The 14606-nt window shown below is 53.1% G+C and overlaps 1 protein-coding gene across 2 annotated transcripts in view; it reads right to left on the reverse strand.

Annotated features, from left to right (window-relative positions):
* zfyve1 (zinc finger, FYVE domain containing 1) overlaps window positions 1-13443 on the reverse strand; it is a 248588-nt gene extending 235145 nt beyond the window's left edge. The window contains exon 1 of one of the 2 annotated variants that reach the window (XM_072487933.1): window positions 12777-13443. In XM_072487933.1, coding sequence (XP_072344034.1) covers window positions 12777-13277 — 501 coding nt within the window. In that variant the 5' untranslated portion in view covers window positions 13278-13443. The remainder of the gene's footprint in view (window positions 1-12776) is intronic. The other variant, XM_072487926.1, reaches the window with a different exon arrangement.
* Window positions 13444-14606: the final 1163 nt, after the last annotated feature.

Consider the following 14606-nt stretch of genomic DNA (forward strand, 5'->3'; position numbering starts at 1 on the left):
ATAGCACCAATGTCATCCCTCACTGTTGCCCGGATGTCATCCTTAAATAACAGAGCTACACCACCTCCCTTACCATCCACTCTGTCCTTCCGAATAGTTTGATCCCCTCGGATATTTAACTCCCAGTCGTGACCATCCTTGAACCATGTTTCAGTAATAGCCACTAAATCATAGTCATTCACAATGATTTGCGCCATCAACTCATTTACCTTATTCCGAATACTACGAGCATTCAGGTAAAGTACACTTATGTTGGCTTTTTTACCTCTGTTCTGAATCTTAACACCTCGATCAGTAACCTCTCCCAAGTTATGTTTCCTCTTAAACTTTCTCCTAATTTTCCTTGTCGTTGAACCCATATCATAGAACATAGAACATAGAAAATACAGCACAGAACAGGCCCTTCGGCCCACGATGTTGTGCGAACCTTTGTCCTAGATTAATCATAGATTATCATTGAATTTACAGTGCAGAAGGACGCCATTCGGCCCTTTGAGTCTGTACCGGCTCTTGGAAAGAGCACCCTACCCAAACTCAACACCTCCACCCAACACCAAGGGCAATTTGGACATTAAGGGCAATTGATCATTGGCCAATTCACCTAACCCGCACATCTTTGGACTGTGGGAGGAAACTGGAGCACCCGGAGGAAATCCACGCAGACACGGGGAGGACGTGCAGACTCCGCACAGACAGTGACCCAAGCCGGAATCGAACCTGGAGCTGTGAAGCAATTGTGCTATCCACAATGCTACCGTGCTGCCCTTAAGAACAAATAAATCTACACTTTATCATTTTACCGTAATCCATGTACCTATCCAATAGCTGCTTCAACGTCCCTAATGTTTCCGACTCAACTACTTCCACAGGCAGTGCATTCCATACCCCCACTACTCTCTGAGTAAAGAACCTACCTCTGATATCCCTCCGATATCTTCCACCTTTCACCTCGAATGTATGTCCCCTTGTAATGGTTTGTTCCACCCGGGGAAAAAGTCTCTGTCTACTCTATCTATTCCCCTGATCATCTTATAAACCTCTATCAAGTCGCCCCTCATCCTTCTCCGTTCTAATGAGAAAAGGCCTAGCACCCTCAACCTTTCCTCGTAAGACCTACTCTCCATTCCAGGCAACATCCTGGTAAATCTTCTTTGCACCTTTTCCAAAGCTTCCACATCCTTCCTAAAACCCACAGATCACCGAATTCACCGTCTTAAAGAAAGCCTTGGGGATAAAAATAGGCAGGCACTGAAATATGAACAAAAATCTCAGGAGAACCATCATCTTTACCGCCTGCACACTCCCCGCCAGTGACAACAGGAGCATATCCCACCTTCTGAAGTCCCCCTTCATCTGTTCCACCAACCGAGCCAAATTCAGCTTGGGTAGCTGTTCCCACGCCACCTGGATGCCCAAATACCAAAAGGTCCCTCCCACCACCTTAAATGGCATCTTGTCCCCTTGCTTGAATCACAAATACATCGCTCTTGACATCTTCAATTTGTACCCCAATAACCGGCCAAATTCCCCTAGGATCCCCATAATCTCTCGAATCCCCTCCAGCAGGTCAGAAATATAAAAAGCAGGTCGTCCACGTATAGCGAGACCCTGTGCTCCACATCCCCCCTCCCCGTATTATCCCCTGCCAATCCTTTGACACTCTCAACGGCATCGCCAATAGCTCTATGGCCAAGGCAAACAACAGTGGGAGAGTGGACATCCCTGCCTTCTCCCCCGGTGCAACCTGAAGTAATCTGATTTCACCCGATTGGTCCGCAAACCCACCACCGGTGCCTGGTACAGCAACCAAACTCAGTCCACAAAACCCTGCCCAAGCCCAGACCGCCCCAGGACCTCCCACAGATACTCCCACTCCACACGATCAAATGCCTTCTCCGCATCCATGGTGACCACCACCTCCATCTCCCTTCTCTCGGAGGGCATCATAATCACATTTAGCTGCTAAATGGCTCCCCTTCACAAACCCCACCTGGTCCTCCCCTATCACCCCTGGCACGCAATCCTCTATTCTCGAGGCCAAGATCTTGGCCAATAGTTTGGCATCGCCATTTAGAAGGGAGATTGGCCTGTCTGACCCATATTGTTCCGGGTCCTTATCCCGCTTCACGATGAGAAAAATTGACGCCTGTGACATCGTCAGGGGGAGTACCCCTCTCTCCCTAGCCTCATTAAACGCCCTTACTAGTAGGGGCCCCAGCACTCCTGAAATTTTTTTACAGAACTCCACTGGGTACCCGTCCAGCCTCAGGGCCTTGACCGACTGCATCGCTTCCAGCCCCTCCACCAGCACAATTGGGGCCCCTAGACCCTCCACCAGCTCGTCTTCCACCCTCGGAAACGACAGCCCCTCCAAAAACCTCCTCATCCCCTCCAACCCGGTTTGGGGTTCCGTCTCATATAACCTGCAATAAAAGTCCCGAAACACCCCGTTCACCCCCACAGGGTCCAAGATTGTATTTCCCCCTCTGAAAGCTTGTCTTTTTAACATTACTTGTCTCCTCGCAATATTTTTCACTGTGGCCCTGTTTGAATCGGGCCCTTGGTTTCTCTGCCTATCACTTTTCTATTCCCATTTCTGCCTTTTGTCTTTGTACTCGTTTCCTCCTGCTCCAATTCCTTGCGTAGGTTCCCACCCCCTGCCATTTTAATTTAAACCCTCCCCAACCACTCTAGCAAATACTCCCCCTAGGACATCAGTCCCGGTCCTGTCCAGTTTGTACTAGTCTCACCTTCCCCAGAACTGGTCCCAATGCCTCAGGAATCTGAAACCCTCTCTCCCCCCCCACCCCCCCCCCACCCCCCAACCACACCCCCCCCCACCCCCCCCCCACCCCCCCCACCCCCCCCACCCCCCAACCACACCCCCCCCCACCCCCCCCACCCCCCAACCACACCCCCCCCCACCCCCCCCACCCCCCCCACCCCCCCCCCACACCCCCCACCCCCCCCACCCCACCCCCCCCCCACCCCACCCCCCCACCCCCACCCCCCCCCACCCCCCCACCCCCCACCCCCCCCCACCCCCCCACCCCCCACCCCCCCCCACCCCCCCACCCCCCACCCCCCCCCACCCCCCCACCCCCCCCCCACCCCCACCCCCCCACCCCCACCCCCCCCCCACCCCCCCACCCCCCCACCCCCACCCCCCCACCCCACCACCCCCCCCCACCCCCCCCACCCCACACCCCCCCCCCACACCCCCCCCCCACCCCCCACCCCCCACACCCCCCCCCCACACCCCCCCCCACACCCCACCACCCACCCCCACCCCCCCACCCCCACCCCCACCCCCCCACCCCACCACCCCCCCCCCCACCCCCCCACCCCACCACCCCCCCCCCCACCCCCCCACCCCACCACCCCCCCCCCCACCCCCCCACCCCACCACCCCCCCCCCCACCCCCCCACCCCCCCACCCCCACCCCACCACCCCCCCCACCCCCCCCCACCCCCACCCCCCCCCCACCCCACCCCCACCCCCCCCCCACCCCCCCCCACCCCCCCCACCCCCCCCCACCCCCCCCCCACCCCCCCCCCCCCACCCCCCCCCACCCCCCCCCCCACCCCCCACCCCCCCACCCCCCCCCACCCCCCCCCCCACCCCCCCCCCACCCCCCCACCCACCCCCCCACCCACCCAACACCATCGCTTCAGCCACGTATTCATCCAATTGTTTCCTGCCATTTCTACTCTGACCAGCACATGGCACTGGTCGCAATCCTGAGATCACTACCTTTGAGGTCCGACTTCTCAACTTTCTTCCTAACTCAAAGCAAGAGGGCTAGAATACAGGAGCAGGGATGTCTTGCTGCAGTTGTACAGGGTCTTGGTGAGGTCACATATGAAATAGTGTGTGTAGTTTGGTCCCCTTATCTGAGGATGTTCTTGCTGCAGAGGTAGTGCAGAGAAGGTTTACCAGACGGATTCCTGGGGTGGCGGGATTGATGTACGAGGAGAAATTGAGTCGCTTAGGATTATATTCGCTGGTGATCTCATAGAAACCTTCAAAATTCTAACAGGACTACACAGGGTAGCTGCAGGAAGTATGTTCCCAAGGTGGGGATGTCTAAAACCAGGAGTCATAGTGTAAGGATCTGGGATAAATCTTTTAAGCATGAGATGAGAAGCAGCATCTTCACCTAGAGAGTGGCAAACCTGTGGAATTCACTACCACAGGAAGCAGTTGAAGTCAAACATAGAACATTACAGCGCAGTACAGGCCCTTCGGCCCTCGATGTTGCGTAGACCTGTGAAACCACTCTAAAGCCAATCTACACTATAGATAAGCACTTTTTTAAGGAGTTAGATATAGCTCTTGGGGCCAAAGGGATCAAAGAATATGGGGTGAAAGCAGGAACAGGTTACTGTTACGGAGTTGGATGCCAGCTCGAAAGGCTAAATGATCTTGTCAATTTTGCTCCTATTTTCTATGTTTCCAAGACCAAAACTGTATGATGTACTTGAGGTGTGATCTCACCAATGTACTGTGGAGTTATAGCAAGACCATAAGACATAAGAGCAGAAGGAGGTGTGGGGAACTATTAAAACCAAGTTTTGAAAATATTGTAACTGCGGGAAAGTCAAATAAAGAATTAGTTGGACTGTAGATGAAATACAAGCTTATACTGTTCTGAGTCAAGGTCAGATTATACATTTGCAGTTTTGCGGTGAAAGAAGTGAAATGTTACGCCAGCCTTTCAGGAGCCAGACTGCAAATGTGCAGAGCCAGTAAGTTAAACACCAGCGTGAGTGATGGTATGGAACAAACAACCAGCAGACCGCGTCTCTTATTAGAAAATAAGAGATCCTACATTAGGGTCTGCTCCGCCATTCAAAGAGATCACGATTGATCCGATATGATCCTCAACTCCACTTTCCTGCCTTAATCCCAAAAGCCTCGATTCCCTTACTGATTAAAAATCTGTCTATCTCAGCCTTGACCATGCTTTTTTTTTTTAATTTAATTTTCTTTTTCTAATTAAGGGGTAATTTTAGCATGGCCAATCCACCTACCCTGCACATCTTTGGGTTCTGGGGGTGAGACCCACGTAGACACGGAGAATGTGCAAACTCCTCATGAACACTGACCCGGGTTCGGGATCGAACCTGGATCCACAGCGCCATGAGGCAGCAGTGCTAACCACTGTGCCATTGTGCCACCCCAAGCCTTGAACATGCTTAACAACCCCGCCTCTATAGCCGCCTGTAGTAATGAATTCTACAGATTCACTATCCTCGGGGAAGAAATTCTTCCACATCTCGGTCTTAAAATGGGTGACCCCTTACATTGAGATTATGCCCTCTCTCCTATATCTATATTTATATTCCATCCCACTTGCAATAAAGGACAACGTTACATCTGTCTTAACAACTGTATACTGTCATGTGGGGGGGGGTGGTAAACTGCAAGGGGAGAGGGTAGTGCTGGTCAACGTGCACGCCCCGAACTGGGACGATGCGGGTTTTATGCGGCGCATGTTGGGTCGGACTTGGAAGTGGGGGGCCTGATAACTTGGGGGGGGGACTTTAACACGGTGTTGGATCGCTCTAGGTCTAGGACGGGTACGAAGCCGGCGGTGGCTAAAGTGGGTTTACGGACCAGGTGGGAGGGGTGGACCCTTGGAGATTTGCAAGGCTAGGGAATTTTCATTCTTCTCGCATGTTCATAAGGCTTATTCCCAGATCTGCTTTTTTATTATGAGTAGGGCGCTGATAGCGAGAGTAGAGGATACCGACTACTCGGCGATAGCCATTTCGGATCACGCCCCGCATTGGGTAGACCTAGAGCTGGGGGAGGAGAGGGACCAGCGCCCGTTGTGGCGCTTGGAGGTGGGGCTGTTAGCAGACGAGGAGGTGAGTGAGCGGGTCCGAGGAAGCAGAGAGAGATACCTGGAGGCCAACGATAATGGGGAGGTCCGAGTGGGGATGGTATGGGAGGCGCTGAAGGCGGTGGTTAGGGGAGAGCTGATCTCCATTAGGGCCCACAAGGAGAGCAGAGGGAGAGGGAGAGGCTGGTGGGGGAGATGGTGAGAGTAGACAGGAGGTATGCGGAGGTGCCCGAAGAGGGACTGTTGAGGGAGAGGCGTAGCCTCCAGGCCAAATTCGACCTGTTGGCCACCAGGAAGGCTGGAGGCGCAGTGGAGGAAGGCCCAGATGGCGATTTAGGATTATGGGGAAAAGGCAAGTCGGATGCTGGCGCACCAACTTCGGAAGCAGGCCGCAGCTAGGGAGATCGAGGGAGTTAAGGATAGGGGAGGGAGTGTGGTGCGGAGTGGGGTTGGCATCAATGGGGTCTTCAGGGACTTTTATGAGGAACTGTATCGGTCCGAGCCCCCACTGGAGGGAGGAAGGGATGGGCTGCTTTCTGGACCAATTGAGGATTCCGAAGGTGGAGGAGGGACTGGTGGTGGGATTGGTGGCCCCGACTGGGCTGGAGGAGCTGGCCAAAGGGATAGGGAGCATGAAGGCACCGGGTCCGGACGGTTTCCCGGTCGAATTCTACAGAAAATATGTGGACCTGTTGGGCCCGTTGCTAGTTAGGACCTTCAATGAGGCCGACGATGTCCCGGGCACTGATCTCCTTGATCCTGAAGCGGGACAAGGATCCCCTGCAGTGTGGGTCTTACAGGCCGATTTTGTTGTTAAACGTAGATGCCAAGGTGCTGGCGAAGGTCTTAGCCACGAGAATTGAGGATTGTGTGCCACAGGTGATCCACGAAGACCAGACAGGGTTCGTGAAGGGGAGGCAGTTGAACGCGAATGTGCGGAGGCTCCTGAACGTTATTATGATGCCGGCGAGGGAGGAGGAGGCGGAGATAGTGGTGGCGATGGACGCTGAGAAGGCCTTCGATAGGGTAGAGTGGGGGTACTTGTGGGAGGTGCTGAAGAGGTTCGGGTTTGGGAAGGGGTTTGTTTGTCAGGTGGGTTAGGCTGTTGTACGAGGTCCCAATGGCGAGTGTGGCCACGAACAAGAGTAGGTCTGAGTCCTTTCGGTTGCATCGAGGGACGAGGCAGGGGTGTCCCCTGTCCCCCCTGCTCTTCGCACTGGCGATTGAACCCCTGGCTATGGCACTGAGGGAGTCGAGGAACTGGAGGGGGTTGGTGCGGGGTGGGGAGGAGCATAGGGTGTCGCTCTATGCAGGCGACTTGCCGCTATATGTGGCGGACCCGGTGGGGGGAATGCCGGAAGTAATGAGGATCCTTAGGGAGTTCGGGGACTTCTCAGGGTACAAGCTCAACATGGGGAAGAGCGAGTTGTTCGTGGTTCAACCCGGGGACCAGGAGAGGGGGATTGGCGAGCTCCCATTAAAAAGGGCGGAGAGGAGCTTCAGGTATTTGGGGATCCAGGTGGCCAGGAGCTGGGGGGCCCTGCATAGACTTAATTTCACGAGGCTAGTGGAGCAAATGGAGGAGTAGTCCAAGAGGTGGGGTGCGTTGCCGCTGTCCCTGGCGGGTAGGGTGCAGTCAGTTAAGATGACGGTGCTCCCAAAGTTTTTGTTCCTGTTCCAGTGCCTCCCCATTCTTACCCCGAAGGCCTTCTTTAGGCGGGTCAACAGGAGCATAATGGGGTTTGTGTGGGCGCGAGGGACTCCAAGGGTGAGAAGGGTGTTCCTGGAGCGGAGTAGGGATAGGGGGGGGCTGGCACTGCCCAACCTCTGTGGGTACTACTGGGCCGCCAATGTGGCGATGGTGCGCAAGTGGGTGATGCAGGGGGAGGGGGCTGCATGAAAGAGACTGGAGATGGCGTCTTGTGAGGGTACGAATCCGGAGGCGCTGGCAACGGCGGCGCTGCCGCTCCCTCCAATGAGGTATACCACGAGCTCGGTAGTGGCGGCCACCCTCAAAATCTGGGGGCAGTAGAGGCGGCACAGGGGGGAAGTGGGGGCCTCGGTGTGGACCCCAACACGGGGGAACCACCGGTTTGTCCCAGGGAGAATGGATGGAGGGTTTTCGGGGTGGCACAAGGCAGGGATAAGAAGGTTGGGTGACCTGTTTGTGGATGGGGAGTTCGCGAGCCTGGGTGAGCTGGAGAAGTATGGGCTCCCCCCGGGGAACACCTTTAGGTATTTACAGGTAAGGGCGTTTGCCAGGCGGCAAGTGGTGGAATTCCCGCGGCTGCTGCCACGCACAGTACAGGACAGGGTGCTCACGGGGGGGGGGGGGGGGGGTTGGAGAGGGGACGATCTCGGCAACTTACCAGGTGATACAGGAGGAGGAGGCCTCAGTGGTGGAGTTGAAAGGTAAGTGGGAGGAGGAGTTGGGAGAGGAGATCGAGGAGGGGACGAGGGCAGATGCCCTTGGGAGGGTGAACTCTTCCTCTTCATGCGCGAGGCTCAGCCTCATACAGTTTAAGGTGCTGCACAGGGCACACATGACCGGGACAAGGATGAGCCGGTTCTTTGGGTGTGAGGACAGATGTGTTAGGTGCTCAGGGAGCCCAGCAAATCACACCCATATGTTCTGGCATGCCCAGCGCTGGAGGAATTTTGGAAGGGGTTAGCGAGGACGGTGTCGGGGTGGTAGGATCCATGGTCAAACCGGGCTGGGGGCTCGCAATATTTGGGGTTGCAGGGGAGCCAGGAGTGCAGGAGGCGAACGAGGCCGGTATTCTGGCCTTTGCATCCCTGGTGGCCCGGCGAAGGATTCTTCTTCAGTGGAAGGATGCGAGGCCCCCAAGCGTGGAATCCTGGATCAATGATATGGCGGGGTTTATTAAATAGGAGAGGGTGAAATTCGCCTTAAGGGGATCGGTACAAGGGTTCTTCAGGCGGTGGCAACCGTTCTTGAACTTCCTGGCAGAACGGTAGACAATGGTCAGCAGCAGCAGCAACCCACAGGGGGGGGGTTCTATTTTATTTTTGTTTGTTTACACTGGGGGATCTGTGGGGGTGTATATATTTGCTATGTTTGCTTTGTGTTAATTCGGGGTGTTAATTTATTATTTATATATGGGGGGAGGGGGGCACAGGGGTTGTTTTATTTTGTTCTGTATTTAATTCTATTGGGTTCCTTTTTCATTTTGTTGTTGATATTTTGCGAAAACCTCAATAAAAATTATTTTTTAAAAATGAAAAAGAAACAGAGAGGAGGTTCTGAGTGGTCTGGCTGGTAGATAGACAAATATCCAGGGCCAGATGAGATGTATCCCAGACTGCTGAGTGAGGCAAGGGAGGAAATGGCAGGGGCGCTGGCAATCATTTTCAATTCCTCTCTGGACACAGGAGAGGTGCTGGAGGACTGGAGAATAGCCAATTTGGAACCATTATTCAAGAAGGTAGGAAGGGATAAACCAGGAAACTACAGGCCATTCTGTCTAACCTCAGTGGTGGGGGAACTATTGGAAGCAATTCTGAGAGTCAGAATTAATCTGCATTTGGAGGGGCAGGGATTAATCAAGAACAATCAGCATGGTTTTGTTATGGCGAGTTCATGTCTGACCAACCACAAGCCTGTGTCTCGTGGGGTCCCGCAGGGATCAGTGTGGGGGACCCTTGCTGTTTGTGATTTATATAAATTATTTAGATATGAATGTAAGAGGGTTCATCATTAAGTTTGCAGATGACACGAAAATTGGTGCGGGGGTAAATAGTAGGAAGACAGCCTTCGGGGACAGGAGGATATAGATGGGCTGGTCAGTGCCAGATGGAATTCAATCCGGATAAGTGTGAGGTGATGCACTTGGGCAGGCCAAACAAGGCAAGGGAATACATGATAAACAGAAGAACCATGCGAAGTACCGAGGATCAGAGGGGTCAGGACCCTGCGAAGCACCGAGGATCAGACTGGTGGAGGTGTATCCACCGAGTAGGTGGACAGTGGTAAGAAGGCATAGGTATCTTTGCCTTTTTAGCCGAGTCATAGAGTTTGAGAGCACGGGGGTTATGTTGGAAATTTATAAAAAGTTGGTTGCCACAGCTAGAGTATTGTGTGCAGTCCTGGAATCCACATTGTCCGAGGTATATTATAGCACTGGAAAGGGTGCAGAGGAGATTTACCTGGATATTGCCTGGGCTGGAGAGTGCGAGTGGTAGTTATGAAGAGAGATTGGATAGACTTGGATTGTTTTCCTTGCAAATATAGAAACATAGAAAATAGAAGCAGGAGGAGGCCATTCAACCCTTTGAACCTGCTCCGCCATTCATTATGATCATGGCTCCGCCTTTCCCCCATATCCCTTGGTCCCTTTGGCCCCAAGAGCTATGTCGAATTCCTTCTTGAAATTAAACAATGTTTTGGGCTCAATTACTTTGTGGTAGTGAATTCCACAGATGCACCACTCTCTGCGTGAAGACATTTTTCCTCACCTCAGTCCTAAAAGGTTTACCCCTTATCCTCAAACTATCTGGACTCCCCCACAATCGGGAACATTCTTTCCGAATCTACCCTGTCTAATCCTGTTAGAATTTTGTAAGTTTCTATAAGATCCCCTCTCACACTTCTAAACTCCAATCAATATAATCCTAACCAATTTAGTCTCTCACGACAGTCCCGCCATCCCAGAAATCAGCGTGGTAAACCTTTGCCGCACTCCCTCCATAGCAAGAACATCTTTCCTCAGATAAGGACACCAAAGTGCACACAATACTCCAGGTGTGGCCTCACCAATGCCCTATACAATTGCAGTTAAACATCTCTATTCCTACACTCAAATCCTCTCGCTATGAAAGCCAACATACCATTTGCCTTCTTTACTGATGCTGTACCTGCGCACTTACTTTTAGTGACTGATGCATGGGGACACCAAGGTCTCACTGAGTATCCACCTCTCTCACCCATTCAAATAATAATGTTGCCTTCCTATTTTTGTTACATTTTTGGAGCAGACTGAGGGGGGGGGACATAATTGAGGTGTAAAAAATTATGAGGGGCATTGACAGAGTAGACAGGAATAAACGTTTCCCCTTGGTGGAGGGAGTACATTTAAGGTAAGGGGCAGGAGGTTTAGAGGGGATGCGAGGGAAAACCTTTTTACTCAGAGGGTAGTGGGAATCTGGAACTCACTGCCTGAAGGGGTAGTGGAGGCAGAGACCCTCATAACATTTAAGAAGTATTTAGATGTGCATTTGCGATCCCAAGGCATGCAAGGCCATGGACAAAGTGTTGGAAAATATGATTAGAATGGTTAGGTGGTTGCTTTTCACCGGTGCAGATGTGTTGGGCCAAAGGGCCTTTTCTGTGCTGTATGATTCTATGACTCTTATGCTGAACCTTTCTGAAGCTCTGACTAAAATATCACATCCAAGTATCACATCCAATTTTGGTCACCATACTTTAGGGAGGTGTCAAGGTCTTAAGAATGTGCAGAGGAATTTTGCCAGAATAGTTCCAGGGATGAAGGACTTTAGCTTACAAGGTTAAGTTGGAGAAGTTTGGGCGGTTCTTGGAGCAAATTAGATTATACTCTAATTTGATAGGTTATTATCAGATTATGATAGGTTGTTAAATTAGACAAAGCGGTTCAAGGACTAAGGGACAAAGATTTAAGGTTTCGGGCGAAGAGTTGGGGGGGGTGTAAGGGGCATTGTTGCGCCGCCCGCCCCCCGAAAATGGATCTGGAACTTTGCCTATAAATTTGCTACTGGAGGTTAATATTTTGCATGGCTATAGCAAAACCAGGAATAGGATTAACTGGATTGCTCGACAGAGAGCTGACATGAGGTAACAAGGTTTGATGGGGTGATACCTTCTCAATTTACCCTGCTACCTTCAAAGACCTTTGTGCATATACCTTTTTGTGCAAATACTCCATGTTTCTCTGCCCCTTTAAGATTGTAACATTTAGTTTATATTGTCTCTCCTCATTCTTTGCACATCTCCACCTTCAAATTCATCTACCATTTTCTGCCCATTTCACCATAGAATCATAGAATGTACAGTGCAGAAGGCGGCCATTTGGCCCAGCGAGTCTGCACCAGCCCTTGGAAAGAGCACCCTACTGAAGGCCACACCTCCACCCTCTCCCCATAATCCAGTAACCACTGCCAACCTTTTTGGACAGTGAGCAATTTAGCAAGGCCAATCCACCTAACCTGCACATCTTTGGACTGTGGGAGGAAACTGGTGCACCCCAAGGAAACCCACGCAGACACGGGGAGAAAGTACAAACTCCACACAGACAGTGACTCAAGCTGGGAATCGAATCTGGGACCCTGGAGCTGTGAAACAATAGTGCTAACCACTGTGCATCTCCATCCTCCTTATGTCTGTTGCCATCCTGCTCATTGTTTACCACATCGGAGTTTTGTGTCATCTGCAAACTTGGATCATTAATACACATCAAAACGAGCAGTGGTCCTAAACATCAATATCTATTACTTCCTCCAGTAGGGAAAAATAACGTTTCAGCATTGCTTTTTTCTATCCCATCTTCCATTTTGCGAACTGCCCCTTTCATCCCATGGGCTTGAATTTTTTTAACAAATCCATTGTGTGGTATTTTACAACCGTGTTTTTGAAGGACTATCTACATATTAACCGTGCAATCCTCGTGAACGCTCTCCGTTACTTCAAAGAACTCGATTGAATTCGTCAAACACGATCTGCTTGTAACTTATCTTTAAGCCATATTTTCCAAGTGTCAATTAAATGTTATCCCGTATTAATGTCGTTAAACATTTCCCCACTCGATTGGCGAGTCTGTTATTCCGGTGTTATCCCTTTCACTATAGTATTTGTGCAATATGGGTGCTAAGTGTTTGGATTTGCTCCAGGACACAGTTTCGGCTCTCTCCCTGCAACAGCCCCACTTTGTTTACCTGGATCTGCTCCTTCTCGTCCACGAGTAGGAAGCTGCTGACAGTTTGGCTCAGCCTCTTGTCAAGTTGCTGGCTCTGTGCTTCTCCCTGTTCTGCGGGCCGGAGCTGTGGGTAGCTACTCAGAGGGTGTTTGCGCCTACTGGAGTGGCTCCGGCGCTGGCACTCGGTGCAGAGGTTAACCTTACAGCTGAGGCAGCGGGAGGTGGCCCTGTGGCGGGGGGAAGGCCCAGGCCCCGGGTTGCTGCTGCACTGGTCACAGTATGGGATGTGTCCGGGCTGCAGACGGCTCCGCTCATGGTCCCGGAGCCGGGCCTGTGTGTGCAGTTCCCTATCACAGAGGACACACTGCAGGCTCCCGCACTCATCACACTCAAAGGCCGCCTCCGAGCCACTGCACGCATAACTCTCCTGACACCTCAGCAGCTCGCCTGCCCCTGCACTGGAGCCCGAGGCGGCAGCAGAACCTCCACCCGGCCTCTCGGCCCAGTTCTGGCCGCTCATTCTGTCTTAGCAGCCAAACAAAGTTCCAGGCCTCCGCTTCTCAACTGAGCCGTCAACCTTTTCTTCACCGAAATGGGGGTTCGGCTCCTCTCGGCCGATCGCTCTAAATCGGGTTCGGCTCCTCTCGGCCGATCGCTCGGACTAGAGTTCGGTTCCGCTCGGCTGTTCGTGTTGGTGTGAGAGACAGAGCAGGTGTCTGCCAGAGAGAGTGTGAGAGAGAGAGTGTGAGAGAAAGAGTGTGAATGAGAGAGAATGTGAGTGTGACAGAGTTGTGCAATACAGAGTGATTGTGGGCGCGATTTAACGGAAACCTTTCCAAGTATAATCTTTGCTTCGGGCTGTTTCTCGCCGTCTTTTTCAGTGAGATCCTCACTGGTATTTACCCACACTTTGTTATGTTTTGGGGAGTTTCTCCGCGGTCCAGCACATTTTTTCAACAAGTTCAGCTGAACTCACTGGCGAGACCGGGCTTCATTTTCAAAAGATGTGCAGACCTCTAACTGAGCTTCAGGGTCCCCCTCACCCCCCATCCACAGGTAATGTCACTCCGCACACATGCGAATTTCCCTACACTCAAGTAAGGACACCCCGCGTGGGGTCGCTGAGGGACACCCCGCGTGGAGTCACTGAGGGACACCCCTCTATGGAATTGCTGAGGGACACCCCGCATGTGGTCGCTGAGGGACATCCCTCTATGGAGTCGCTGAGGGCCACCCCACGTGGGGTCACTGAGGGACATCCCTCTATGGAGTCGCTGAGGGACACCCTGAGTGGGATCACTGAGGGACACCCCGCGTGGGGTCGCTGAGAGACACCCCGCGTGAGGTCACTGAGGGACATCCCTCTATGGAGTCGCTGAGGGCCACCCCGCGTGGAGTCGCTGAGGGACACCCCTCTATGGAGTCGCTGAGGGACACCCCGCTTGTGGTCACTGAGGGACATCCCTCTATGGAGTCGCTGAGGGCCACCCCGCGTGGAGTCGCTGAGGGACACCCTGCATGTGGTCGCGGAGGGACACCCCTCTATGGAGTCACTGAGGGCCACCCCATGTGGTGTCGCTGAGCGACATCCCTCTATGGAGTCGCTGAGGGACACCCCGCGTGGGGTCACTGAGGGACACCCCGCGTGGGGTCACTGAGAGACACCCCACGTGACGTCACTGAGGGGCACCCCGCGTGGGGTCACTGAGGGACACCCTGCATGGGGTCGCTGAGGGACACCCCGCGTGGGGTCACTGAGGGACATCCCTCTATGGAGTCGCTGAGGGCCACCCGCGTGGAGTCGCTATGGGCCACCCCGCGTGGTGTCGTTGAGGGGCACCCCGCGTGG

The sequence above is a fragment of the Scyliorhinus torazame genome, chromosome 2 (genome assembly GCF_047496885.1).
Source record: "Scyliorhinus torazame isolate Kashiwa2021f chromosome 2, sScyTor2.1, whole genome shotgun sequence".
Lineage (NCBI taxonomy): Eukaryota > Metazoa > Chordata > Chondrichthyes > Carcharhiniformes > Scyliorhinidae > Scyliorhinus > Scyliorhinus torazame.